Consider the following 27683-nt stretch of genomic DNA (forward strand, 5'->3'; position numbering starts at 1 on the left):
CATATGCAAGAGCAATCCCTGAGCAAGCCATCCATTGCTAGCACGCTCTTTTAATCTCACTTACCACACGGGAAGCATTTGCAGCTCCTCCCCGTGTGAAATATTTCAACACAGCTAAGTTTTTTAAAAAACAAACCTGTGGAGCCGCTGCGGGCAATCCCGAGGCTCACTGCAGTGCAGGGGCTGGGGAAAGGCAGCAGAGCATGGGGGAGCAGCCCCATGCTACCAGCAAGAAAGGCAACCCCCCACGTTTGCTGTGGGATGCCCCAGATCCATATCTCCATGGGTCCGAGGGAGAGGCAGGTCGAAATGTAGCTGGAAATATTCACCAGCCCCAGTCACAGCACATGTAGTGCGTGTGTGTAGGGGATCCCATGGAGACAGGAGCCTAAACAGCTCCTGCCCTCCTCTCCCAGCCCAGGCCTCCCTCCCCTTTCAGACAGGTTTTTTTAGGCTGATTCAGACATGGCCCTGACAATATTTTCCAGGCACCCCTCAGAGGCTATGTAGATAGCGGGAAATCTGCTGCTGCAGGCTTCCTGTTTCACCACCTTCAGCATCATGCAAGTAATGCTGCAGATGCCGGTGAAGGAAGAGCAAGTCCTTGAGACAGGGCTGGTGTCTTGCAGGGGTTTGCCCTCATAGCAGGTGGAGGAAGGAGAAACCCCTAGTGTGGGCAAGGCTGGGTCCGCTCAGGATTTGTCCCTTTGAAATGTCAAGAGGTACATGGTTTGGGTGGTGAACATCTTGGTGTCAGTGTATGCTGGCCTGTAGATCTGAGCTACCCCCTTGCAAATCCACCATGAGACTCCTGGAAATGCACAGCAAAGGTACAGTTCAGCAGAGGTTTTGGCTGGTTTTGCCCTCATCTGGGCCTCCATGCGATGGCTGTGGGTCAGCACCTAGTGAAGGAGCCAGGCTTGGGAAGAGCTATAATGAGGATCAGCCTGATCCAACCCTCCTCCTCACTCACCTCCTGCACATCCTCGTCCCCAGGGCAGTGAGCTCTAATAGAGACAGGGGTCTGCAGGTCCAGGCAGACTTAGTAAACACGGAGGTTAAACTCCAGCAGCTTCTGCCCACCAGGAGCATCCCTTGCTGCAGCCGCAGAGGAGGACTCATTGGTAGAGGCATCACTGCATACAGCACCCATCTCCCATCTGGACTTCAGAAAAAAACAGACGGTTTGGCAGGAGGAATGTCTGCTTGTCCCAGCTAAAGCCAGTTTCTCAGAAAATGAAAAAACAGAGACCAAAGCAAGCACACTTGCAGACAGACAGTGGCCACCCTCAACAGCCAACAGCAGAAATCACCCATTCAAGGACAGCTTAGCCACTTCACTTCTCTCAGTGCTAACTCCATAAGCCATGGTTGACTCTAGAGTTAAATTGACTCTTTATTATTCTTTCTAAAGTCTCTACATCCATTTTCTTTAGCTCCCTACACAGCTGCGCACATTCTAGCCACTGCTGGACCACCGGTCCTCCAAAGAGCAGCTTAGCTCTTGGTGGAGGGATCAAAACTGGGAGGGTTACCCATTCAAAAATTCCCCACCCCCAAGGAGTTTCCTTCAGCCCTGTGAAATGAAGGCTTTCTGAACCTCCTGGAGCTCAGGCATGCAGCACAGCAAAACAGATTTGCTCTGAGTTCAAGGCTTTGGTTATCACCTTGTGAGAGGGAAGTGTTGGCCTGAAATAGTTGAATAAAGAAGTTCAAAAAAAGAAGTCCCACGAGCAAAATTTTGGCTAGAACAAATGTGTTTGTAGGATATGGAAGGAGTGGATGGCGAGGTGTGGTAATAGGGTAAGCAGAAGGTCAAGCCTCCAAGTCTGCATAAGGCTTTCCCTGGAGCTGCCTTGCACAGAGGTTAAGCTGTAGGGCAGCTCTCCCAAAAAAAGAGAAAGGCCCTAGACCTAGAATGTCATGAGGAAGAAACCCAGTGAGGACCAGGAAGAACAGAAAACCAAAACCATCCCAAAGTACGAGCTATGGTTAACATTAAGAAAGACAGAGGTTTCCAAAGGAAGTAGTGTAAGTGTTTGGAGTGAGGAATGAACAAGTTCCTTGCAGAAAAACTCAAGGAAGACATAAGGAAGCTCTAGGCAAGTCCTTCAGAGAGGTGCTCAGCTCTGTGAATATGAAGTATGAATGAGGGTATTGCACAGGGGCCGGGAGTGGACACATCGTTCACACCTGGGCACCCTTCCTGTGGAGCAGATGACCTTGTTCCCTTCCCTCGTTCCCCTCCACTTGTGCTAGAGGAATGCACCATGAGTACAGCCCACCATTTCCAGAGCACTTTCACCATCCTGCGAGGCCAGACAGAGGGAAGACCTGGCATGTACAGGAGGTCCTGCCCTATGCTTTAGAGAGACTCAGGTGTGGCACTTCTGGGCCAGGCTCCTCCAGGGAACCACCACGTGTTGAAAGGACTAGGCTGATGGATCTATGCAAGCGGTCCCTCATGGCCATCTCCTACACCCTTACACATTGCCTCCTCTTCAACATCCTACAAGCACCAAGTGGACAGGCACTATGGGGTGCCATGACACCAGATCACACTATGTCTTATTTCCAAGGATGACACTGTTAGCAAAAAAAACAAGCCTTCTGCTCAGCAGCAGTAAAAGCTCAAGCAGGACTGCTGAGCAAACCAGTGTCTGACTTCCCTTTGCTTTCCCAAAATCATATCAGACCAAAGCAAAGCACGTGGCTCCCATCCTGCCCAGAACACTCCCTCTACCTCCAGTGTATCCCTAAAAGAGCTCCCCGTGTTCTACTTCTGCTGACACCAGCCTCTAGGAACTGCTACAAAGGAATGCCATCACCTTTGCATCTTGTGCCAGTGATGTTCTATGTACCCCACAGCTACAGTCATCTCGTTCACCCATGAGATGGAGTTAAGGCTTTTGGCTTTTCCTCTTCAGGACCGCTGCCAAAAACACAGCCACCCTGTCCGTTTAGCTCCATGCCATCTTCCTTGACAGGGAGTGCTTCAGGCATGTGATGTTGATGCCCCCAGGCTGCAGGGACATCTCCAAACCCACCAGCAGGTCCTGATGACACTCCTGGATGTTCAGTGGGTACCGTGCCCTGACGAACTCATAGGCTGCCAGCAGCCTCATGCTGTGCTTGACCATCAGATACTGAATGACACAAGTAGGACCTAGAGAGTAACCATCCCTGCAGTGGATAAGGACACGCTTCCCTTTCTCCAGCGAGGCTTCGATGCACTCATTGATGTCCCGGAAGCAGGGCTGCCCCATTTTGTGACGATCCCCATGGAGTGGAGCCTGGATGTCAACCTTGAGGCGTGACCAGCTGTGCCTGAAGCCTCCCCGTTGGCACGTGCAGGGGATGATGCTCAGGCTGTGGTCACTGGGCAGGCTGCTCATGTCGATGATACTGTCAATGCTGTGGGTGCACAGTGCCCGCCCGCTGTAGGCAGCGTTGAGGTTCCCCAGGTAGATGCAGTCAGTTATCCGAGCGATGATGGGTCCTGTGAAGGGGGAACATGCAGGCTCTTCTGGTTTCAGACCAGTGAGCTCCTCAGGATGTGGGTTCTTCTTCCAGCTCCCCCTGAGGGATTTCTTGGAGCTGGCATGGGGCAGGGGGCTGGAATCTGACTTGGAGCCCGACGATGGTGATGAGAAGATGGAGAAGCAGCTGGAGAGCTTGGCCTTGCAAGGGTAGTCTGCTGGACAAGGCAGGGGAGGAGCAGGGGTGGGACTGGATCTGAGGGCACAAGAATGGGATGCCCACACCAGGGACCCCATGCTGTGGGCTGCCCGTCCACTCTCAGCCTCTTCCATCTGCAAAAAAAGGGAAAGGACTGGTGAGAATGCAGAAACTCAGCTCTTCAGCTGCTTGAGCAAGGGCATGAGCTGGCAGCTGGCTTTGCCCACGGCAGCACTTGGAGACACTAGAGGCCCTGAAGACCTTGCACATCACCAGCCCAAATACCCAGCCATCCTGTTCCCCTGGGATAGGCACAAACACGCCATAAAGGCTCACCTGGACCTGCAGACCACTCTGACAGTCCTGGGGTGCCAACTTGTTGGAGTGGTTGTCCCCTCCTGCTGATGGTGCTAAGCAGAGTGACCAGTGTGTCCTGCGGGGCTGCGTGGCTACGGACACCACATCCGCACCCTTCTCTTCATGTACTTCACTTTTACTCATCACCAAGTTTGGACAAGAGCCTGTAGGAACAGAACAACTCCATATGGACACCCACAAGTAGTCACACGCAGGTGCTTTCGATACAAACACTGGCCTTGAAGAGAAACAAGGCATTTTAATGATCCCTTCCACTCCAGAGGGACACACTTCGGTGTGGGCTGCTGGAGGGGTTTGCAACTCATTGCAAGCTGGAGCCAGGAGGAAGGACAATGTTTCAAAGTGAAAACATGAAGGGTTGAAGAGCAGCTGCAGGGAGAGGGCAAATAACAGAAAACTCCTCTGGATGAAGCCCCTTCTGACCACAGTAGCACCCAGGGGCTTCAGTCTTCAGCGACGGAGAGGCTGTGTTCATAGCCAGGGTTAGGATCACTCAGTTCCCAGCTCTGCCCCAGGCGCAGATCTCACTCCTCGCAGGAGCTTTTCCTACTTCCACCCAGGACACTTGGACCAGAAGGTGCCTCAGACCCTGCCACAGCCCAGCCCTTTCTCCACAGCCCTGGGCTGAGTTGGCAGGACCTCTGGAAAGCCAACAGCCAACACCTCTGCCCAACGGTGGTCCGTGCTCAGGCCTCCAGCAGCTGAGGTGATCCCTCCAGCATTCCCACCGAGCCTGCCCCTGGATAGTATTACTGCAGTGACCTGACACCTGATCACAATCCTCCGTGTGTCTGCACGTTCTCAAATCCTACTAAAGACCAGGACATGACCCAGAACGTGTCTGGAGAACAGGCTGAGACCTCTGTGTGCTCAAATGAGTATGGTTGCAACATGTCTTCGCTCTCAAAAGATCTTTGGCTCTCTGTGCCAAAACGAAGCAGCAGCGAGAACACTGTGTTAGGAAGAAAAAAAAAAGCAGCCATAGAGGTCAAAAAAAAAAAAAGAGCAATAAAGCACAAAGCTCTTCTCTCCCCAAGGTCAGCAACTGCCCTACAAACCCGTGGCCACGTAGGAAATGATTCTCCGGAAATTATCCATTTCAAGCCCACTGGCTTTTTGCATGTGCTGTGTGACCCCAGACACCGCATTTTATAAAAAAGCTGGGAGCTGCAAAGACCCTCAGCAGCCTCACCTACCTGCACAACACTGAGAGAGAGCCATGGGAGAAGACAGCTGCAAGGCAGTGGGCCTCTGGAAGGTCTTCTGGAGGTGCTTCGCAATCAGGCCTGGGGAGGGAGGGGATGAGCTCAGACTAAGAGAAGGCTGAGCCAGGAAAACTCCACACCCAACACCATTGAGCATCTTTCAACATCATCCCCCATGTTGCTTACTTCAGGGTGTATCTGAGACAAGAGTTTTCCCCTATGGAGCCAGACTGAGTTTAGTACATACCCAAAAGTCAGGGGTGGTGTGGGATGTGAACGTGTCCTTTGTCACATCCAGAGCAAAGTTCCCGACCAGCCTTTTATAACACTAAGGCCAAGTGTTTTAACTGGGCTGTCTTAAGTGATGCCCTTCATGCCAAAATTCAGGCTCTTATGTCAAAATTGCTCTGACTTCTATGTAAGTTAAGAGCAAAACACTCTCCATCCAGGGCAAACTCAGATGCTAACTGGGCAGAATCCTCCACCTGAGCCAGCCACCTCCTTCACAGGTGATGAGGAGAACTGACTCTTCCAAGGGTGCAAGAATTTTCTTGTCCTAAATGAACAATGAATGATTCACTACTCAAAGTGCCTGTTTCCCACAGAGGGCTTGTTGCCCCCAGATAACTGGCTCAGACGGAGACACCTGCAATGTCCATGTTTATGAGCAAGGTGATGAAACACTTGTTTGCAAAACTACCATCTTCCCAGACACTGCACACAGGACTTAAAATAAGATACAGGTTGGGGTGTTTGCAGGTCAAGACCTCATTTCAGCTCAGTAGAACGCCTATTCCTAATTGGCTTTGCGCTTGTTTCTGCTCAAATTGAACTGCAATAAGTGCCCGCAGGGGTTTCATCATCTTTGCGTGAAGTTAGCAAGGCTGGTTGAGAAATCCCCATCTTGTTGACATGCGACAAGTCATCACAGATGGGCATCCACTCACCCGTAACGCCCATCTTCTTTGGGGGGCATCTTTTGCCTGGCAGCGTGACAGCAATTAAATCCTTGTGCTGTTTCTCCCCCGGCTCCATCCTGCTGAGACCTGAAGTATGAAGAAATGGGAGGTTTAGGTTTTTTAGGTCTGCCCACAAAGTTCAAATGGAAGGAGCCATCAGGGAGCATCTCCGTGCAGCCATTATCAGTCCTGTTCCTCGGACGGGACTGTTTGGGGCAGGAGGCTGCTACCCCACGAAGGAAACCCTCTTCCCTTCCTGTCCACGGCAGTGAAAGGAAGGTGCACCGGGATGTAAAGTGGTCCTAAAAACACCTCTGTGTCACCACACTGATCCAGAAGCAAAACAAGCCCAGCCTGGGGCAGGAACAGCCCCAGATGCCAGAGCCCCAGCAGCAGTCAGGGCAGGGGCAAGGGGGCAGAGAAAAAAGGCAGGGGCAGGGGAAAGGGGCAGGAAAAAGGGAGCAGGAAAAGGAGTAGAGATAAGGGCAGGGCTGGGGCAGGGCTCCTTGCCTCTCTCCGAGAAACTGAAAGTCCCATCCACAGCAGACAGGCCAGGGCAGAGGAGGAAGCAATCACCCCCAAAGGCAGCACCGCACCCTCCTGCAGACCCCCTCCAGCTCCCTCTCTCCCCCCCCCTCCCCCGCTCCCAGCTTCGGCACGACCCCCCCTCCCCTCCCTCCCGTGCACCTCCCCCAGAGACCCCAGCACCCAGGCACGACCCCTTCCCTCCACCCCTTTCCCACCGGCGCCCGGCGGGGGGGGTCTCTCCCAGCACCCCTTCCCAGCACCCCCCTTTCCCACCGGAGTTTCCCAGAGGCCACTTGGCCGAGGGCAGCCGCCCCTCCCGCCCCGCATGGCGCAGGACCCCTCAGGCAAAGCTCCCCCGCCGTGCTGCCGCGGTGCTTTACCGTGGGCGCGGGCGGGATGCCAGGCCCGGGGCTGCCCCCCGCCTCCCCACGCAGCCCTCCCGGGGAGCCGGCAGCCGGGCAGCCTGGGAGATGTAGTTTGAGTCGGAAGCGCGGCCCTGGGCCCCCCGAGAGCCGCACACGGCGGGGCTCCGGGCGGGGGGCGGCTGGCTGCAGCCCACGGCGCCTCGCCTCCCCTCCTCCGCTCCGGCGGGGCGGTACCGGCCTCCCGCCCGCCCGCAAACCTCGGCGGCGGCTGGCGACCCCGGCGCCGGGCCTCCCGCCACCCTCGCCCGCGGCGAGCCCCGGGCTGGCGGCGTGGCCGGGCGGCTGCCGGGGACCCCCGGCCCCGCTCCTTTGCAAGAGCCTCGAACAAAAGCCAGCCATCCTCTTGCTTTGCCTCTGGGTTTTGGGCCGGGAGGCATCCTCATATATTGCCCCCCGCGCCCCCCCCTCCCCTGCCTCTGCAACCACAAAGGATAAAAATATGCTTTAAAAAAAAAAAAAAAAAGCTGCAAACCTTCATAAGACCCTGCAAATCCAGGAGCCGGGGCTTTTAAAAAAAGAAATTGTTGCATGGCAAAGTACACGTTTCCCCATAAAATTGCAAGACATACTGATGTTAGTTATCGAATATTTATAAAACAGGCACGCTTGCTGCTTGTGAGAAAAGCTTAGATACTCTCCAGCTCTCAAAAACTCTAAGACTAGCCAAAAAAATCTGCGGCTGGAGGACAGCCAGCGCATACCCAGGCTGAATGATGACAGCCCATAATCATTTTTGTCTCACAGCAGATGACTGGCAACAAGCACGTATAAGGCTCAGCCTTCTCCTGGTGTAGCCCTCCTGTTTGATTTCCTGAAGTGCAGGGAAAAATGTCATAAAAATCACTGAATGAGGGAGTAATTCGCTTTGGGAAGGACTTCTGGAGGTCAGAAGTCTTGGATCTGGATGTAAATAATTGCTATTAATATTTATAATCTCAAACACCTCGATTTTCCATACTTCTTGTCTCCTTTAACAGACCTCTGCCTGGCCCAAGCCCTGCTTTTTGCCTTGCCACCATCCTGCAAAGTTGCTAATTAAATGCAGAGGGACTGTCCCTTGCATAAAGCAGAGGAACGAACTCCCCACCTACCACTCAGACACCTTGCACCATGCAGACTGGATTGGATATCTGCTTTTGCCCACCTTAACCCACCAGCAAAACCCTCTTTGCCCCTGTGGTGCAGGATCAGGCTGGCTCCTGCCTCCTGGAAAAAGCCATGTGAACACCTCCAGCATCGCCACCCAGGTGCCAACTGGGAATGCTTACACCAGAGCATCACAGCCTTCTCTCCCTCTCGCACATGTGCTCCATCTCCAGAAGAAGAAATCTTGGCTGGTGAGGCGCTATGGGAGCCACAGGCCAGATGACACAGAGACCCAGCTTGGAGCACGTACCTGCCCTGCCCTCTAGATGCAGACAGGGGAATCCAGCACAGACACAAGCTGAGGAGGAGCTGGTTTCCCCCTCCTCTAACTTCTCTTGTTGTTGCATCTTCCACCGGGGAATCCTCCTGCTCCAGGCCCTCCAAGTACAGGAGGAGCATTGGTCGGGCAGCAGATGCTAGAACATCTGTCCTTGGTGCATGGGGGACAACTGGCCTTGCCAAGGCCAAGGTAAAAAGGAGAAGCTTGTACGTGAGATGGGGCCATCCTCTTTCCCATGAACAGGCTCCTGAGAGGGCTGCATTCACTTTGGGTGAAATAAGCCATGAAACAAAGCCCAGCTCTGCCAGGCCTGCTTTAAAAAGCTGCCAGCAGACACAAAAAGGATCCTGTTGGAGGAGGAGAGCACTTAAAGCCTTGTTGTAAGAGGACAAGGAAGATTGAGAAGGAAAAGCAATGATGGAGGAAGAAAGCAGCCTTGGCGGTACATTAAAAACGGGAGCTGGGTGGAGATCATCCCCACCCACTCGCCTCTCCCTCTTGAGCAAACAAATCGGTTTTCTGAGTTTTGCAGCACCAAGGATCAGCCCAGGCTGCCTGGAGCTGGCCCAGCTGGGCACTCGCTCCCAAGGTCCCCAGCTTGCCCCCAAAAAGTGCCCCAGGCTTCCCTCGCTGGCTCTGCTCACCTGGGACTGCGCTGGTGATTTGGGCTCTGAGTGAGGCCAAAGCTGGAGAGAGGAGCTGTGGGCACTGGTATTGGGGGTAACCTTTCTCAAGGAGTGGGTGTCCCTGCACTTTCTTCAGCTGTGTCCATTTTGGGACTAATATGCACGTGCTTTTATGCCCAGCCCCGTAAATTGTGCAGTGAACCTCAAGGCCGTGACTTCAAAAGAGGGGGCTGGAAAAAGCACACACACACAAATAAGAAATTCCTGTTCCCAGCACCTCCAAAACCCTTCTGGGTCCTGCATGGCCCTAAATCACCACACAGCATCACCAGAAACCAACCTGGCGATGGATTTGGGACCCCAAACCCATTCAGAGATGTTCCCTTCTGCACAGCCCGTTCCAACCTGATTTAAGGCTGAGACTGAAGGTTGAGGCTTTAAAGCATCCCTTTACAAGTCTTTCGCAGGTGACTGGTTTCCTCCATTTCATTAGCAGCCACCAGCAGATGCTGTTTCCCCAGCAGAAGCCACACTCCACTTGTTACAGCCGTCTCGAAATCACCCTGTCACTTCTTCCCTCCTCACAGCCACGGCAAAGCCTGGAGAATATTTATCAAGAAGCAGATGCAGCAGCTTTTTATAGTTCAGCTCAGGTCATTAATCTCTATCAAGAGTTTTCATAATCTTCCTCAGCTTCGCCATGTTTGTTTAACTCTCAGATGGTCGCTCCGTGGAGCTGCAGGTAATTGCAGATTAACTGCTTTTCAATATTAATGGCTCTTCATTAATGTGCTGGGCTCTCTCCCCTCCAGAGCCTGGGCAATAGCTATTAGCATCATGCCTGGAGCTCCCCGTGGTGCAAATTACTTTTGTCTTTTGGGCCAAAATTCCATGATGTGAGCCCAAATCGTCTGTGTGCTATGGCTGTTTTGTAGCAGAAGTATTTTGGAGCAAGGGCGATTCCCTCCTCCAGCCCAATGCAGCGAGCTTCCTCCTGCAGATGGCTCAGAGGAGCTGCTCTCGAGCCACCCCAAACTGCAGCATACCCAAGGACCGGTAGGGACGGTGGCACCTCTCCAATGCCCTCATCCTTCTAGGAGGGATCTTTACTTACACAGTCCCCACCCTAAGGTCCACGAAGCAGGGCAGGACAAGACATGTGGCCACAAAAACCTCCCAGATTACATGAAACCTGCCCAGAAGTGACATGAGGGCTGCAACCCTTCGTCAGGGTAGTATGATCTGGCATGAAAGCAAGAGCCTCAGCCCCTCCACCCTGGCAGCACCTCCAGGTGCCGGGGGTGCAAACCTTACTGTGCTAGTACTATAAGACCATGTGGGGTAGATGGAGCTGACACTGCATCCTCATCTGTATGGTCCATGGGGATAGTTGCTGGTGAGTCCCTGAGTCACATCTTGGGGTGCTCAAGTCAGCACAGGCTGGGAATGGGCTGAGTGAAGCCATGTGGATAACCAGTGGCTGATTTTGCTATCTTATTTAGCCTCTAGCCAGGACACAGAGCATGCTTATCACAGAGGCACTAAAGACCTAGTCCTGTATCTCCAACACTTTCCTTGCCAGCCTGTCTTCTTTCCCTCCTCTCAAGCCTTGCTTCAAGATCTTGGTCTTGTTTAAAAACCTTCACAGGACACATAAAGCCTTCCCGAGAACTCATCTCTTGCCGAGTTATTCATAACCGAAGAGAGTTCCCACCCCAGGATGCCAGCATGTTAAACCTCCGCTTTAAAAATATCAATGGACTCTGTTTTTGCATTAACTTGAAGCTCTGTGTATTTGTCCTGCCAGCCTGCGAGCGGCTGGGATGAGCTGGCTCCTCTAGCATCCTCTGCTCCATGTCCAGCCTTGCCCTGGGGCACTGAGCTGCCCCGCTCCAGGCATTACACAGGTCATGAGCTGCACCAGCAGGCAGATCATCTCTTGGCCAAGAAGAGCCCCCAGTCCCCTCTGCTGACACTGAGCTGGGACCAACATGTCTAGATGCAGCTGAGCAGAAGTGCCTCACCCCTCTGCAAGCCCTCCATCCTAACCCCCAGGTGGAGGAGGAGACCCCCACTATCTGGGGAGCAGGGACAGCTTGAGGTGGGACTTCAGCCCCAGGGCTTTGTCAACCACGTCCGGGGGCTGCAGGCTGTGCCACTGGGCAAGGGGCCGGCGTGGGTTGGACAGCATATCGGACCAGTGCCGCAGCTGGTTGCCCGTGGCCCGGCAGCCCAGGAAGAGTTTGCCGATGGGCTCGTTCTTGGTCACTTTGTCGTGATCCCAGACGGAGATGACCACGTCCACATGCTGGGTGGAGGGGGACACGAGAAAGAGGGTTAGTGGGAGGGGGCTTGCCACAGCGGGGACCTGCTCAGCCCTCGGCACTGCAGGGAAACCCACCTGGATCTGATTGAAAGGCACCTCAAAAACAAACACCTCGTTGAAGTAAGGGCTTAAGGTGTTTTTCTTCACACTTGTCGTCGTCTTCTTCCATTTCTTCCTGTTCAGGATGAGATGCACCTTGACAAAAGGATCTGAGGAAAGAGAGGACACAGCTGACAAGTGACAATTTTTGACTGAGGAGCTCAGCCATGAAAACAGCTTCCCTGGCCCATTCCTAAGCAGAGCATGACATCCCACATGTCACGCTTGTGGTGAGCATCCACTCCTCTTCCCCTTACCAGCCACCCCAGAGCTCACCTGCCCCTGCCTCCTCCTGCCACAAGCTCCCCAAGCCATCCAGCCATGACATCTCCTTCTGGGAGATATCTCCAGGTCTGCCCAAAGCTAGAGTATCTGTGCTGGGGAAGGCTGGGAGCCAGCCAAGGGCTGGGTATGGTGGTGGGAGAGGGAAGCAGGTCTCTGCACTGAGAGGTTTCAAGGCTTTGCAGCTCTGGGTGCCATTGTTAAGGACTGGGCATGGGTAGGGAGATCTGAGCATGAGCAGTCCCTGCTGACCTGAGAGCCCGTGGGAGTCCATCCGCTTCAGCTTCTTGGCTTCCAGGATGAGCACCGTTAGCTTGCCAGTGCTGGGGACGTAGCGCAGTGAGAAGCAGATCTCACCGAGCTGCTCTTCCTGATGGAAAGATGCCAGCAATGAGCACTGGGCAGAGGAGCTGGCTCACCATGGCGCTGGAGCACCAGGCTGGACCCAAGTTTCTTGGGTCTCCCCCACCCTCATGCTTGCCCCCAAGGGGCTGCTTCTTGGGGTGGTGGCAAGCAAAGCAAAAGCAACAGCAGTGTTCCTTTCAGCAGAGTTTCCCACCCACCAGGACCAACCTCCACTTTACTGGCTGCCACCAGGTCACTCCACTGCTCAATGATGTGCTGCAGGCTGACACTGGCCAGGGGCAGCCGGACCTCACCGATGATGTCATGCTTGGCAAAGCGGTTGAAGTCATAGATCTGCATCACCAGTGTGGATTCAGGCACCTCCACCTGGGGTACCTGCAGAAGAGGACCCGAAAGCCTGGACTAACTCCTCGGTGGCAGACCTGCCCCACAGGATGGGGTGGCAGACATGGTAACAGGTCTTTCCCTCTGATACTTCCCCATCCAGCTGCAAAAGCATCTCCCTGCCTGGAGGGGTTTGTGCCCAGGGAGCAGTGCCCATGCAACGCTCTTGATGGGACCATAAAACCATCATCAACCATCACCTACCTGGAAAGTGAAGCTCTCATTGAAGACAGGGTTCAGGGTCTTGCGGTAAACCTTGGTCTCATACTTCTTCTTCGTATCGGATGTTAGGTAGACGATCACGTACGGATCAGATGTGCCTCCACTGTCCATGGCCTTCAGCTCGGCTGCCTGCTTCACGCCAACTTTCAGCTTAAAAGGAGTGATACACAAGGTCACCAGGTGGAGGAGGATAGGGCAGATGACCGGGGGCTCAGTGGGAAGCAAGTGAGGGCAGCAGGGAGGACACCTCCACGCCATGTGGGTGTGAGAGCCAGCAGGCTGCGGGTGGGGGGGAGGTGCAAGAGGGTATGGTCCACCTCAGTGGGCAGCAAAGAGGGACCATGCAAGAGCAAAGCCTTTTCCCTGCCGTGCCGCAGCCGCAAGCATCCCTACCTCCTGCGCACGGAAGTTGTACTCCAGGGAGTACTGCAGCTTTCCTCGCCCTGTCTGCTCTGCACCCCGCTCCAGGTCCTCCATCTCGGGCTGGACCTGTGGCAGAGAGCAGCAGTACCCTCAGGACGTGCTCAGCCACATCCCCAGCCATGCCGTGCTCCCACCACCCCCAGGACCGGGCAGCACGGCAGTAAACCTCTGGGGAGGAGGGAGGTGGGGGAGACGGGAAAGCAGGACGCACAAGGCAGGCCGTGCTGGAGCCACTGACGGCATGCAAGCTGATTCTCTCCTTCTTCTTGGGCTTCTTCTTGCCACAGCAGCACCTGATGATGCAGATGAGGAAGAGGAGGAGGAGAACAGCCACTGCCACAGCCACAGCAATGAGTGCCCATTTGGGTACTGGCACAACGTTCAGGGAGTGGAGATGGACAAAAGAGTTAAACCCAAGCAAAAATGTGTAGAGTGCATTCAAACCCCTTCCTGGTGCTTCAGCATTAAGGAGTTATACTTTCAAAATTGCCCCTATAATCTTCAACATGTCCCATGCAGGGAGGCTGCAGCCATTCCCTAGTGGGCTGCAAGGATGCCCTGCTCTCCTGGAGCTGCGCAGTACCACTCTGCAGCATCCCCACCCTGATGGACCCAGCTGAAAAAAGGAATTTGGAGGGAGGGAGAAGTGGATACACAGCCTCAGAGTCCAGGAGCCCCCCCGGATAACGCTACTTGAAAGAGCAGGGCCAGTGCCACCATACTCCCGTGGGATCCGGCTAAGCCAGCCGCCCAGGAAGGCCGGCTGAGCTGTGGTCACGATGGCCACGGGGCTGCCGGAGAGTGGGGAGGCCGTCACCCTGCCTTTCCTGGCAGCCACCGCCATGGCTACGCTGGGGTAACCTGGGAATGCAAGCAAAATTAACAGAGTGGAGATTTCCTTTCCAGTAGCATGTGTGCTGCCGGTGGCCCAGGGCTCTAATGAGAGCAAACACAATTAAAACATACAGCCCAGCATAAGCGTTTAGGGCTTGGCCACTTCGGCAATGAGGTGTGAAATGGATCGGGAGGGAGCCGCAGGCAGGGAGGGCTCTGCGCCAGCCGGCCCCTTGCCTACAGCCTTCTCATTTATATCCTTGCAAGCCTGCCTTTGGAAAGGGGAGGGAGCGGGGAGGATGGATTAGGGAGTTTTCCTTTGTTTTTGAGAAGAGGAATCACCTGGCTGTAGGCGAAAAAAAAACCAAGAGCTGTTCTGTGCTGGCTCCTCCCTGGCCAGGCAGCATGAGCTGAAGGGTTTGCTTAACCCCAGGCAAGCCCCACCATTAGCTAACACCCTTTTTCGGCTATTCTTCCCCCCTCTCGCAGGGCTGAGGAGCGGGAGGGTTTGCTCCTGGGCTTGCAGTGGGGCTGGTGCCTGCATTGCAGGTGGCAGTGGTGCCACCAGGCTGGGGTCATGCTGGCTCGGAAACTTTACGTAAGCCTGACCTGTGCACATGTCAACGCTGACGCAGCTTAAGGGAAGGTTTCAAATTTAAAGCAGAATGGTTTTTCACTGCTGCTCTCCCCATAGCAAGGCTCTTATTCTAGCATGAACACTTCCTCGTAGCCAAAACTTCCTCCTTGCCTCCTTTTGGGTGAGGAGCGGCAGCAGCAGAGCTGCGCAGGGAGCCAGGCTGTACAATGAGCAGGTCTGCAGCCATCACGGCGCTGGCAGCACCGGCCCCGGTGCTGTGACTGAGGCTGGCAGGTATGTGCCTGTTTGCCTTGGCTGCCCCAGCCGCCTGCCCTGCGTCCGAGCGGGTCCCGGCTCAAGGAGCCAACACTGCCTCGCTCTGCCTGCACTCTGCCCGCGCTCTGCCCACGTTCTGCCCACCCCGCAGGGCCATGGCTCCTTGCACGGGGATCCTCCTGGGGAGAAACCACCTCTGCGTTTCCCTCTGCTGAGCCTGTGAAGCCAGCAACAGCCTTTAATGTTTCCAACAGTGGGCTTTGCTGTGTGCAAGCATAGGGCTGGAGGGACATGGGAATTGCTGTCATCTCTGCGGCAATGAGGTGCAGGTTAAGTGACTTGCCCAGGGCCCCCTGGGACATCTGTGCCATTGGACACCCGAGCTCCACTCACAGCCTCGCCACCAGCAGCTTTAATGATCGGTTTCTCCTGTTCCCACACGCAGAAATCAGTGGCCAGTGACGTGCCTGTGATATTTAGGAGGCACTGGGCTGTGGCTTCAGGCTGTGGCAGTGAGTGGACACGACAGCATGGGCGAGCAGGCACCTACTCAGCACAGAATTAGGTGTCAGCACTTTTTCCCTGCCAGATCCCCATGGGCTCTGTCACTTTAGTCTGACATTGGCCCTGTTTTAAAAAAAAAACTCATCCCAGACCCTCATGACCTGAGCTGCTGTTTTGGTGATGATGAGGATAGCCCTGCTGCAGTCTGGGAGAGGCAGCGCAGCCTCGGTGGGCTCTGTAGGGAGCATTGAGCATTCCTGCTCCTGGAAAAAGGGCTGGGGGAGTCCTGCTTTTCACTCCCACCCTGTGCTGACTGGGTTCCCGAAACCAGACTTACCGACACGTCTTCTTCCCAGCCTCAGTCTCCCTTCCCCGCTGCGCAGGCTCCGGGCCCAGCAGCCGCGCGTGGCAGGGGCATGCTGTGGGGTGAGACGAGACCCCGCTGGGCGCAGAGCCGAGGGTGCAGCAGGGATGGTGGCTGCACGGCACGGCCGAAACAGGAAAGTCTGCTTTGCCAGCCCAGGAACCGGGTGGCCCCAGCAGCTCTGTCAGCCCCACCTTGCCGCTGACCCAAGCGATGCTCACGCAGGTGAAAAGCCAGCGGGGAACTCCCTACCGGACCAGGAAGCAAAACCCGCCCTCCTGCCTGCAAGAAGCTGGTGGGCATCATTGCTCGGCTCTGTGCCCCAGCAAATTTGCTTCTTCAAGTTACCCCTGTAGCGATGCCGTGCTGGACAGTGTGGCTGCAGGCACTTAGCACAAGGGGATGGACGCTTGCAAGGGGATGGGTGCATGGTTGCATCCATCCCTGGTGAGCTCTGCACTGGGGGACCCCAGCTCATTGGCCCACAGGGGCACACAGTGGTTTAATGCACCGCGCGAGGGTCCAGGAAATGCACGCGGCAGCGGGGATGAACGAGGATGCTCCGCTCCAACACAACAGGGAGGACAGACAGGGCGAGGGGCGAGGGGATACTGCTTGAGTGGCTCCATCCCCCAGTGCCAACAGGAGCAGCACCAGGCACACAGCCAGGAATGATTTCACTGGCATCCCTGTCACATCAAATTTATGCTTGCACACTTCTTCCCTTGCTGCCCATTCAGCAAAGTCAGCCCCAAACCCACCTTGTCGCTGGAAATTTGGGGCAGTGCCCGAAGCAGGGAGTGATACCGCCAGTGCCTGATGGCTGACGCAGACATGGGGGGAGGGGCCCTGGAAACCAGACCCGTCCCAGGTCTGCCCGGCCACCCTGGCTCACCGATCCTGACAGATTTTCACATGGCCACCAAGGCATTGCCACACAGGGCACCTGGCCACAAGAGAGGTGCCAGGGTTGCCCCTTGGCTACCCGAAACATGGCCCCACTTGCAAGCACCCTGCACTCCTGCTGCTCAAAGAAGCATCGCCTCCAGGAGCAGGAGATGCTGTGGGAATGATGCTGCAGCAAACCTCTGGGGGCAAACATAGATGCCAAAACACTTTTTACTCTAAACTGGCAGTCCCAGAGGATGCACGGGAGACATGCATAAGGGGGACAGGGGTAAAAGGGAACATGCCCAACAAAATCAGTCAGGGAAAACGAGTTTGCATATGCGTGCTAAAAGCTGAGCACTTCAGTAGCCTCTTTGACAGGCTGTTTGCTAGAGAAAAGCACCTCGGTGAAGCCAAGCTGTGCAGGACCGGTTGCAGCCTGCACTTTGAGAGATTTGGTGATGCTGGTGGTAACCTGGTGCCACGCAGCGGGGGCGGCTGCTTGGCCTTAATGCGGGTGAATTTGGTCTCCTTTGGCAGAAGCCAGGCTGGGGAGGCTGCTGATCTGGGCCATCTTCCAGCAGCGGGGCAGGGACGTGCCCCAGCTGGGTAAGGGAAAAGCTGCAGGGTGGCAGCCGCTCCTCTGTGTCAGCCTCCCCCGCCCCAAATCTCACTCTTGGGCAGAAAGGGGGTGTTGAAATACCCTGACAGTATGAGCCTCGCAGGGCTGGATGCCACACAGCCCACCTGGAAAAGCAAGATCCCAGCCCAAAAATCACCCCTGCTCAGGGCAGTGGGTAAGAGGCAGCTTTCAGAATAGAAGGGAAAAGAGACCCAAAAACATTACAGTAAAATTGCAAATGTGGTGAGCGCCCACTGCGCCCTGCCGTGCTCTGCACCAGCCCTTCTCCCTGGCCCAGCTCCCTGCATCTTCCTGCATACGCTGCAAGCCGCTCTTCAACATGTACCCCTATATTTTCAGTCAAAACCACAACCATTATCTATTCAAAGGCTGGGAAATGAGAGATGTGGAGGCACGCTATAAATACCCTGGCTACAGAAATAGACATTGCTGCAGCACTTGTGGGCAGCAAGCGGCGACTGAGCACAAGCTCCAAGGGAGCCCGAAATGCAGGACCAGGGCAGAGTGCCTTCCTCAGAGCGTGGCCGTGGCTGAGGCCAGGCCCAGGCAGCCATGAGCCGCCTGTGCGGCGCCAGCTGGGAAATGCAGTCTGGCCCAGGCATGACGCCAACCGACTGGGCTGCCTACAAATCCCAGCACGCCTGGGAGTGGAGCTGCACCCCAGCCTGGCTCCTGCCTGCTTCCTGCCAGCACAGGGAGGGGGAAATATAAACGGCAGCATCTTGGGCAAAGTTTGGATGCTGCTGCTGGACAGGCTGCACCAGGGAGCAGAGGCAGCGCTCGCGGTGAGTTTGGGCTTTTCTCTCTAGCAAAATACAGGCTACGTGCGGTGGGGTAATAGCTGCTCTGTGCTACGCAGCCATAGGATGAGCTGCGGGGACCAGCAAGCATCCGCCTGAAACGCTTTCCTGCATGTCTGGCATTGTGTGCATGTGCATACACACATAGTTATATGTAAGCAATACTGCGGTTACTAGAGGGAGGGAGGTCGAAAGGAGAACTCAGGCTCGGTTTGCAGCACTTGGAAGGACAGACCAGAAATTAGAGATGTTGTTCTCCATCCCGGAAGGGCTGTTCAGCTCTGTTGCCTCCTCTCATTTCTTTTTCACTTTTAGAAAAGTGCTTGGCTGAAATTCAGTCAGAGGAAAGCTGCTCCCTTCTCAGCAGAAAAGGGCTGGTGGTTGCCACCCTCTGCCCTGCTCTGTGGGAGGGGACCCCTTCCCAGCATGGGTTATGGGTGGAAGAAGCAGAGGGATGCTCAGCATCTGCTGGCTTTCCAGGAACCCCCCTGGCTGGGGGAAGCAGCCCTGCCAGCAGGGCTTTCCACCCCGGGGGCAGTTAGGGAATGCACATGCAAATATTGAAGCCCCATGGAAAGACTCCGGCTCTCTGGGCTGGCATCAGCCAAGTGCATTTCCTACCAGCCCGGGCAACACTTTGCACAGCCCCTGAATAATAAAAATTAATTAAAGAAAATTGAGGCAAAAGAAAGGTCTCCCTGGCGACCCTGACTTCCCCTTTACACTGCATCCTGACTTTGGTCTATGCTTGCACAGCCCGCCAACCCAGTAATCAGGAAGGGCATGAACTGGTAAATGAGGTCTTAATCCCCTGCCATTGCCAGCACATCTGTGCAGGGACATCATTGCTGCCCCTGCACTCCAGAGAAACCCCACAGCTTACTTGTAGGAGCTGCTGTGTGGAAACAATCCCTGTGGGATGCCCCTCAGTGGGAATCAGAACAGTTCCCATCCCACAGGCTGAATCCTAGAAGTCCTCTTCGAACACTGACTAGTGCATAGAAATGAAGTGTGCAGCATGGTGGTTACAGAAACCACAGGACCTGGGCGTACAAAAATAAATGTGTTTTCTTATTCATCTGCTAGGCACAGGCAGACTGTGTAACCCGTTGTGACTTTCATCTGCCAGACCTGGGTAGCACAGCCTGCACAGAGACCTTTAGTGTAGGAGCTGGCTGGCTCAGAGGGCTGTGGAGGGGCAGACCAGCCCCCCTCAGCAGGACCCCATCCCATCCCCAAGCCCTCACCACACATCTCTACTTACTCAGGCCTTTTGCAGCTGCAAATGAGCTGCTCACACAGTGAACTTGCTTATTTCTGGATACAAATTCGCTATTCAAACAAAAAAAAGTAGCAAGATATGCAATAAGGATGTCAACTAGAAGCCTACCCATAACATCTGGCCTATTTCAGCTTTTAGCTTCAATCAATCTCCAAGCCCTAGTTACGGTATGTAAAGACAGACTTATTTTGCTGGGAAGAGCTTCACAACTGCCTTCAGCAGTTCCCCCTGGAGAAAACTGCCCTTTGGGGGTGGGGGGCAAGCAGTGATCTGTGATATAAAAGCCACTTCATCATATTTAATTGAAACTATTAGACCAGGCTTTCTCAGAGCAGAAGCAGGTTCATTTGGGCTGCTCCACTTGGTAGGTGGGATGTCCCCTTTCTTTTCCACTATTCCCCCTCTCTAGATTGGCTGCATTATCATGCATCGGTTTAACTGTATATTTTCTCTTTGAGGCTGAAAGTTGAAGATGGCAGATCCTGAAAGCACAGTCATAAACACCAATGTGAAACAGGTAAAAGGTTGTTCATTACAAAACACACATCCGGTATTTCCAAAGCAAGTTTTGAAATGCCACCGCAGGAGAGGGCACACCACAACCCAGAGCTGTGTGGCCTGAATTGCTTGTGCCTAGGTTTCAGCAGAAGTGGCCTGTTCCAGGGCTGCTAGGCACCTGTTCCCAGTGAGGTCCATGTGATTTCCACAAGGGAAAAGGTTGCAGGACTGAACCTCCAGCTGCATGGACAGGATGGGTGCATTTGCTCACACTTAAATTTTGAAGCAGCCAGGGAGAAAGCAGCAGCTTCTGTACATATATAGAGACTTTATTAGACTCTCCAGAACAGAAACAAAGAAAGGGTAAAACCACCAGTACATGCAGAGAAACCCAGCAGCGCCCAGCTCAGCACAAACAGGCAACCATGGCTGTGCTGTGCGCACGAAAACCAAAATTATGAAGCAATCCCATCTGATTGTGAGCTGTCCTCAGAGCATATGGCACTTACCAGACGGGTTAGGGTTTCACAACTGCCTGCCCCTGTCCTTGGTGGCCTGAAGATGAAGACTGGTACCTCTTTTCCAAAGGACCTCTGGCATCAGGAACCATAAAAGCATGGGTGATGCCTCCAGCGCCTAACCCCACCACCCTGGTTGGTGGAGCCTGGTGTCCCCGTGCTCACCCCACCTCCCCAAGCTCCTTTTTTGCTGTCCCCCAACCCATCTTTCCTCCCTGTCCTGCAGAAAGATCCCAGTGAGGCACTGGTCATTGCAGTGACCACCAGAGCCATCTTCAACCTGGAGGAGGAGCACAAGCTCTATCTGGAGAAGGGCAAGGAGGAATACACAAGGCACCAGCAGGCCAACCAGGACAAGCCCCTGCCACCAGGCACAGCCTTCGCCTTCATCCAGGTGAGACCCATACCTGGCCAGGGGCACATGCAGACACTCACAGGACAGGGTGAAAGCTCAGCTTTCCTGGCTTTAGGTCTCAACTCCCATCATGGGGTGCAGATATGCCTACCCTGACCTCTTGGCCTCATTGCAGGGCATAGAGACCTGTGCTCCTTACCAGTCTCACATGTCCACCTCCCCCCCGTGGGGTATCCTGCTCCCTGCCCTCTTGATGATGGCTTTTGCAGGATGGTTGCTCTGTCTGGCTCTCCATAACATGCTAGCCTTGCCATAGCTGACAGATGCAGCATTAACCTTAACTACAAAAGAGCCCCAGCAAAGCCATTGCAGTCATGCCCCTCCAAAAGAGTCTCATCTCGCAGGCAACGCAGTATGTGAACAAAAAGATCCTGGAGAGCAACCCAGCAGCGAAGGACCTCTTTGACATCCTGGTGCTCTCCAACAACAGCCCCGAGAGCGGTGTGCGCATCATCAACAGCGCCAAGCACTACGGTAAGAGGGACCCCATCCCCGGGGGTGTCTGCTTCTCCCTGGGAGGCTGCGAAGCAGATAAGGCACCACAGTGGAACATCAGTGGCAAATACAGAGCCAGGGGGCACAAGGGGAAGGGGTTATTTTAGAAACAAGCCCGATTCCTGCCAGCCCCATGCAGCTTGCCCAGGGTGCTGGAGCACACCCAGGGTACAGGCTCCTTGGCAGAGCCCAGCTCCCTTCAGCCTTATCCTTTGCACCAGGGGGTCTGGCAGCATTTTGCACAGCCTGGGCATCCTCAAGCAGCTACTAAAGAAACAGTGTTCTTAAAAACCCTGAATCCCAGAGTGCTGTCAGGAAGGCTCATTTAAGGGAGGGATGAAGGGAATATTTAAGTGCACTCTGCAGTTTTGTAGGAGCAACAGGGCAAGAAGATGCAGCAAGAACAGGGGCAGGTTCCCCACACAGCGCTGGGAAGTTAATTGCCCTGAGCTTTGCAGCAAAGTACACTGAGACCCCAGGAGGGGAGGGGGGAACTGCAAGGAGGATGTTGGCCCATAACAGACTTTGCTCACATCCCCTGACCCAAAGGCCTGGAGATCTCCAAGTTCTGCTTCGTCAGTGATGAGGACTCCACACAGTACCTGAAGTCCCATGGGGTCAAGCTCTTCCTCTCGGCTGACAGGATAGATGTCTGCAATGCCCTCCGGAGAGGTGTGTTTTCCGCTCCATCCCACATCCCCAAACCCACCACACTTTTCCCAAGCAGCCCAATACCAAGACACAATCCCAGAGCCTGTACTCTCACAAGAGCAAGGGGGTGAATGGCACGTTGATTACTAGTACAGTCCTGAACAGTTCAGTCTCCTCTTCTGTCCCCACCAGTAGCCTGCAAACACACCAGGGTTTCTCAGATGCCTTCACAAGTCAAAGTGCTTTATGCACAGTTCTGGCTGTAGCTCTGCCATGGGCTGGTCATTCTCTGCCTGACATTTAAGCCTTTCTAACCAAAGATGCTGCCCATTGCTGCTTCCTTGATCAGTCAGAATGCATCGGCGATTCCCAGGGCTTTGTAAGGATGCTATAGAAATTTGCTTTCTTGGTACATGCAGAGTTACCATGTGCTCAGTGATAGATGTAAGCACATGCTTGACCTGGATCAGAAGGAGTGCAGTCTCCCCAACAGCTCTAATGGGGTTAATCACCTCCTTATTAATTTGCTTGAGTATGAGCACATCAGCTGGCCAAGGTCCTTCAAGGTCAGGAGCAAGCCATCTGCAGCCTGGGCTTTCCTTCACTACACAGCACATTCCTGGAGCGTCCTTGAAGAGCATCATTGCTCTAACAAGTCTCTCTCATCTGGGGGCCTTGGTCCATGGATGAGGGCAGGCAAGGAGCAGCCTGTAGGAAGAGACCTGTAATTAAGCCAATTACCCCAATCAAGTTGAGGTGCCAGTCCATATTACTCACAGCACAGAGTGCTAAATCTGGGCATTAAAGCCAGGCTTGGCAGGGTGAGCAAGCACCAGGAGGAGGGCTGCTCATGCCTACACAACCACCCATCATCTCTTAGCAGACTGAATATCTCTCCAGACATCAGTCTGATCAGCAGAACTTTTATTGGGGAATAACACAGCCCTAGAAAGGCTGGGCTGATCCACACAGAAAGACCCCTAGCTTGGAGACCCTGACATTTGCGGTGTGGGACAGGGCCATAGCAGATGCGTGGGGAGGAGCTGGCCATGCACAAGCTGCCCCCAGGAGCGGGCGTCCCACCTGAGCCCCACCTTGCTCTGTCTCACAGGGGTCTCGGCAGCGCTTGTCTTCCAGCAGGAGGTGCAGGCACCCAGTACCCCGCTCCGCGTGGTGTTTGACGGGGATGCCGTGCTCTTCTCCAGCGAGACGGACCAGGTCTTCCAGGAGCAGGGGCTGGAGGGCGCAGTGCAGTATGAGCGGGCAATGGAGGCTGTGCCTATGGGAGAGGTGAGCAAGCCACCCCACTTTGATGGGCATCAACAGGCTCTGCACCCACCGTGAGCATCTCTCCCACTAGGGCTTTGCCATGAGTAGTCAAAAAAGCACAAATCCTTACAGGTTCCCTTTGCATCCACCACTCAGTCCCTGGTGTGGGCCTGATCTGTAGTCCCACTGGAGATGGATGTGGCCCAAGGTCTCCCATAAGTGAGCATCAGCTCCCAAATATCCAGGATTGTGGTTATCTCCACCTTCCATAGCCTGGGACCTCTTGCTGTGCAAGTCCCTGCAGGACTCAGACCCAGAGGCACTGCTCACTGGAATGTACCTTCCTGGTCTCTTTGGGATTAGGATGAACACCACGACACCCACGTTCCTCCCGAGCACCCCAATGCACAGTACCAGTCCCAGCACTGCCCAGTCCTGCACATCACAGGCATCCCTGTGCTCTGCAGAGCCCTCAGAGACCCTGGAACAAGTGGCTTGTACAGGCAGTGTAGATGTCTCCTTATTTCCCACCTACTCCCAAGTATCTTGCTGTACTTCCAGGGTCCCCTGAAGGCCTTTGCCATGCACCTTGGGAAGATCCGCAAGAAGTTCAGCCAGGAAAAATCCCCCATCCGCACCTACCTGGTGACCGCCCGCAGTGGCCGAGACATGGGCATCCGAGCCATCAAGACGCTCCGGGAGTGGGGTCTGGCCATTGATGAGGCTTTCTTCATGGACGGAGCTCCCAAGGGCCCCATCCTTGCCCAGATCCAGCCCCACATTTTCTTTGACGATGGCCTTCATAACATCCAGGGGGCTCAAGATGTGGGCGTACCCTCTGCCTGGGTCCCTTCCTGCTGCTGATGGGCTGCAGGCCAGCAGTCCTCCCTCCCAGCAGCACAGGGGACTGGGCCAGTTGAAGGCAAACCTTCTGGCAGAGAGGAAAGGATTTCCTAACCTGCAGCAAGCAAACCTCAGGGAAAGGGGTCAAGAGCATTGCGTGAGAGCATGGACTACCAGGCAAGACTTGATCCTCATTTCTGCTCCTGATGAGGTCCTTTAGGTCTTAGGATAAAGCCAAAAGATGCAACTGCTCCAGGAAGGAAGGACACCCTTGCTGTGATACTGAAGGCTATCACCTACCTGCCCTGTAAGAACTGGAGACTTTTCTCTTCTGCAAAGAAATAAATGAAGCTATTACCCCACACATGAGCTAAAGGAAGCATGAAACCAAGCACTAAAAGTGCTAACTTTGGCTGCGCTCAGGCAGTCTCCAAGATTTACTCTCAGGACCTCTGCCCAAAGGAAGCCCTCAAGACCCTGCCTCACCAGACACACTCAGCTTGTTTTCCTGGGGAGGCTGATGCATTAGCAACTCCTTCAGGGAACTCCAGCCAAACTCAGCAGAGGGAGAAAGACTTCAAAACCATAAAGGACCTACTAGCTTTTTAGAAATGGGTGATCAGGTTGAAGAAAGAAAGCTCAAGCTGTGCCCCTATATAGAAGAGAGTATAGCACAAGTCACCTTTCCTTAGGCATGCAGGCTGCTCACAGAGTGCTATTAGGAGACCCAAACCTGTAGGACACTGAAGCTGCAGGAGGTGGGCCAGGGACAAGACTGCACCCAGGTCTGAGGTCTATCCAGGAGGCAGAGCTGCCATGTAGCTCTGATGTCCTTCCAGGAGAGGGCACTGGAGATAGGCTGTCTGCAGCACAAGCCTTGCAGGGTGCAGGGCTGCAGACCAGCACCCCATAGACCAGGCAGGACTGGATGCCCAGGCCTGAGCTTAAATGGGTCTCCAGGGCTGTGGGCGGTGGGTGGGGGTGGGGGGTCTCAGGTGCAGCGTCCCAGGTGCAGCTGCTCGGCACGGATGGGGTTCATGGGTGTGCTCAGGACCCTGCCCAGCACCAAGCCACCCCCCATACCGGGATGCCTCTCCTCCAGCAATTTGGACTCTGTTCCTAATTTTCCTGGGGAGCAAGCAGCCTCCCAAGATTCATTGGCAGGTTTCTTTCCCCAAGGCTGGATGTAAGTGGTTGCCACTAGAGGCCACTGTGCTGCCTGGGGACATGGCACTCCAAATTCCTGGGAGCTCCCCAGAACCACCTTGTAAGAAAATATAAATTGGCTGCTCAGGGCAATGCCTGCTGGGTGGCAGCAGGATTATGGACAGAGGAGATAAAGATGACTGTGGCTGAGTTTTTTTAATCTCAGGATAATCAGAAAGTAAGTGTTTTTAAAGGCTTCACAAGCGTCACTCTCACGAATGCTTTCTTCCCCCCAATAAATAAATAAACAAGCATCCCTGTGTGAGCGCTTGTCCCTCATTCCCATGTTCAGCAGTGTGGGAAGAGGGCTGGGATAACTCAGTGCTCCTTTACAGACATTCAGTTCTTTTATCCAGTCTTATATGCGTGCATCAAGATGGGTTAAATACACAAGAAACCTTCCGTGGGCTTTGGATTAGGCATCTTCTTGTATCCATGTCCCCAAGTCCACTCCCACCCGCTGCTACCCTGGGCTTGGGGGCTCTGCACATCTCGCCCTAGCTAGGGGAGCTGCTGGCCCCGCCATGCTTTCGGCACAGGTCCTGTCCCTGCCACCGTGACCTCCGTGTAGGTCCAAACTCAGTGCTGCAGGGCAGGGCAGGCATGCCCACGTGCAGTGTTTTGGTAGGAAGCCACCTCCAAAGACGTAAAGCATGGCAGGGTTTGCGCACCGGCAGTCTGGCTCCCAGCCCTTTTGCTCAGTCCAGATGCTGAAATCAGATGTCTCGAGGTAGCAACATCAACAACATCAGCTACTCATCATTCACTAATAACACTAAGCACCTGTCAGCCTCAGTAGCTGAGCAAACATTAATTACGGGATGCTCAAAACATGCCTGGCGAACAGGTACAAATGCTCATCCCACTTTTATGCAGGTCAGATAACCGGGCTCGGTGTGGGGATCCAAGCACCCATCTCCAGCCCTGCTCACCATGCACAGCCAGCTGCTTTGGTGGTAGCTGGCAGTGGGGACATGGACCCAGTGATGGTGCTGGTCCCAGACATCCTCCACCGTTCTGGCCCATTGCCTTTGCTGGCAGGAGCCTTGGCTGAGGGGGAATTAGCTGAGTCAAGGGTGGTGGGGACAGGCCCACAGGAGCCTTTGCAGGGCACAAGCTGCTGAGGCAGGGGGAAGGCATCACGTGCCTTTCTCCAGCGCTGTCAGCACATTGGGGGATGACAGAGCAAAATGTGCCTAAAATGGGAAAAAAGGAAGGAAGCTCCGGGTTTGCGGCGTTGCATCATATGGGGCCAAGTGCAGCTGCTTCGGGATATGGCTCAAAGGTGTAGCATCAAAACTGCTCTTTATTGCCCTGCTCCAAAGATGGAGCATCAAAAACACCCTCTGGCAAGACTGCTGCAGCTTCACTCCCTGCTGCAAGGGCAAACTTATTGTTTCTGTCTTAGAGGCATCTGTAATAAGTTCATTAAAGCTTGGGATGTTCCTCAGGTCTTGGCTTTCTGAGGCATTTTAATCTCCCTGCTTCAAGGAGTTGCTGGTGCCCAGGGGTCTCCTGCTGCTGCTACAGCCCAAAGGGGATTTAGCTGCTGGGGCTGTTTGTGGGATGCTTCTCTAATATCCATCTCAAGTTTTGGGGGCCAGGGCAAGGCAGGAGCAGGTCACACCACCATGCCACACACAGGGACAGGCTCTCTGAGCCCTGCTGGGTTTCACACCTTTCCACTCCAGAAGAGAAATGAAGGGGTGCAAAGGGGTGCAAAGGGGTGCAAAGGGGTGCAAAGAGGTGCAAAGGGGGCTCTGAGGACCTGCACTTGGTTGTGGCCATTGCTTTTCAGGAACATTGTGCCATCCTAGCCGAAGCTGCCCAGTGTCAGGGTCCCCCCAGCACTGACCCGCCACTGCCTGGGACACCCCCACGACACCCTCCCAGCGCGGGGAGGGAAGCAGGCGATGCCCCAGCTCCGCTCAGCTGCAGGCAGGCTGGCTGACTCCTCCGCTGAGCCCAGCTCTGCCAGCGGTGCCCTAACAAGCGGCCCTTGTTTCGGGGGCAGCATGTGACCCCAGGGATTGGAGGCTGCAGCCGGCTGGCCCATGGAGTTTGCAGGAGACCTTTGCCCAGGAGCGTGCCCTTAATCCCCCACTCACTGCACCAGTCAATTTAGGGTTGCAACACTAAAAAAACCCAACTTAGCACTATGAGAAAGAAAGGAATTTTTTATGAAAAGGTGGTGCTGCGAGGAGGGAAGGTTGGCAGGTATTTAGCTGCTAATAGACACCTGCATTGGCAATGTCCAAGCAGTTCGGTTTATTGTCTCCTGGCTGCAGTGGGA

The 27683-nt window shown here is 54.5% G+C and overlaps 3 protein-coding genes and 1 long non-coding RNA gene across 6 annotated transcripts; 1 reads left to right on the forward strand and 3 right to left on the reverse strand.

The window, feature by feature from the left end:
- Positions 1 to 1431: 1431 nt before the first annotated feature.
- On the reverse strand, positions 1432 to 7208 carry LOC148057104 (uncharacterized). The gene is made up of 5 exons (XM_087746755.1): positions 7129 to 7208; positions 6209 to 6307; positions 5253 to 5342; positions 4015 to 4199; positions 1432 to 3812 (listed from the first exon to the last, which is right to left on the reverse strand). The coding sequence occupies exons 2-5, from the start codon at positions 6294 to 6296 to the stop codon at positions 2961 to 2963; spliced, it is 1215 nt and encodes a 404-aa protein (XP_087602881.1). The 5' UTR covers positions 6297 to 6307; positions 7129 to 7208; the 3' UTR covers positions 1432 to 2960.
- A 596-nt stretch (positions 7209 to 7804) lies between these two features.
- SYT8 (synaptotagmin 8) lies at positions 7805 to 16001 on the reverse strand. The gene is made up of 9 exons (XM_009462939.2): positions 15856 to 16001; positions 14054 to 14188; positions 13539 to 13696; positions 13298 to 13393; positions 12887 to 13054; positions 12506 to 12673; positions 12185 to 12302; positions 11627 to 11760; positions 7805 to 11533 (listed from the first exon to the last, which is right to left on the reverse strand). The coding sequence occupies exons 2-9, from the start codon at positions 14169 to 14171 to the stop codon at positions 11300 to 11302; spliced, it is 1194 nt and encodes a 397-aa protein (XP_009461214.1). The 5' UTR covers positions 14172 to 14188; positions 15856 to 16001; the 3' UTR covers positions 7805 to 11299.
- Positions 14910 to 26738, forward strand: LOC104010360 (cytosolic 5'-nucleotidase 1A). 3 transcript variants are annotated; one of them, XM_087745772.1, is made up of 7 exons: positions 14910 to 15032; positions 19954 to 20012; positions 20738 to 20905; positions 21271 to 21400; positions 21971 to 22093; positions 23184 to 23362; positions 23903 to 26738. In XM_087745772.1, the coding sequence occupies exons 2-7, from the start codon at positions 19968 to 19970 to the stop codon at positions 24203 to 24205; spliced, it is 948 nt and encodes a 315-aa protein (XP_087601898.1). In that variant the 5' UTR covers positions 14910 to 15032; positions 19954 to 19967; the 3' UTR covers positions 24206 to 26738. The 3 variants fall into 3 exon arrangements, with proteins under 3 accessions (XP_087601898.1, XP_009460748.1, XP_087601900.1); XM_009462473.2 differs by lacking the exon at positions 14910 to 15032 and adding an exon at positions 17872 to 18198; XM_087745774.1 differs by lacking the exons at positions 14910 to 15032; positions 21971 to 22093 and adding an exon at positions 17872 to 18198.
- Positions 22102 to 24122, reverse strand: LOC148057105 (uncharacterized). The gene is made up of 3 exons (XR_015701863.1): positions 23984 to 24122; positions 23156 to 23351; positions 22102 to 22780 (listed from the first exon to the last, which is right to left on the reverse strand). It is a non-coding gene; the product is annotated as an uncharacterized LOC148057105 (long non-coding RNA).
- Positions 26739 to 27683: the final 945 nt, after the last annotated feature.

This window comes from Nipponia nippon, unplaced genomic scaffold (assembly GCF_047370975.1).
Source record: "Nipponia nippon isolate SJK-2023a ecotype South Korea unplaced genomic scaffold, ASM4737097v1 scaffold_10, whole genome shotgun sequence".
NCBI classification, from domain to species: domain Eukaryota; kingdom Metazoa; phylum Chordata; class Aves; order Pelecaniformes; family Threskiornithidae; genus Nipponia; species Nipponia nippon.

Coding starts and splice junctions, on each gene's coding strand:
- LOC104010360 (XM_087745772.1), top strand. CDS start 19,968: ATGGCAGATCCTGAAAGCACAGTCATAAACACCAATGTGAAACAG. Junction 20,906..21,270: donor CAGCCTTCGCCTTCATCCAG/GTGAGACCCATA, acceptor CTCATCTCGCAG/GCAACGCAGTATGTGAACAA. Junction 21,401..21,970: donor CAACAGCGCCAAGCACTACG/GTAAGAGGGACC, acceptor CCTGACCCAAAG/GCCTGGAGATCTCCAAGTTC.
- LOC148057104 (XM_087746755.1), bottom strand. CDS start 6,296: ATGGAGCCGGGGGAGAAACAGCACAAGGATTTAATTGCTGTCACGCTG. Junction 5,343..6,208: donor AAAGAAGATGGGCGTTACGG/GTGAGTGGATGC, acceptor CTCCCTCCCCAG/GCCTGATTGCGAAGCACCTC. Junction 3,813..4,014: donor AGAGTGGTCTGCAGGTCCAG/GTGAGCCTTTAT, acceptor CTTTTTTTGCAG/ATGGAAGAGGCTGAGAGTGG.
- SYT8 (XM_009462939.2), bottom strand. CDS start 14,171: ATGGCGGTGGCTGCCAGGAAAGGCAGGGTGACGGCCTCCCCACTCTCC. Junction 13,394..13,538: donor GCTCCAGCACGGCCTGCCTT/GTGCGTCCTGCT, acceptor TCTCTGCCACAG/GTCCAGCCCGAGATGGAGGA. Junction 13,055..13,297: donor ACAACTTCCGTGCGCAGGAG/GTAGGGATGCTT, acceptor ACTCCTTTTAAG/CTGAAAGTTGGCGTGAAGCA.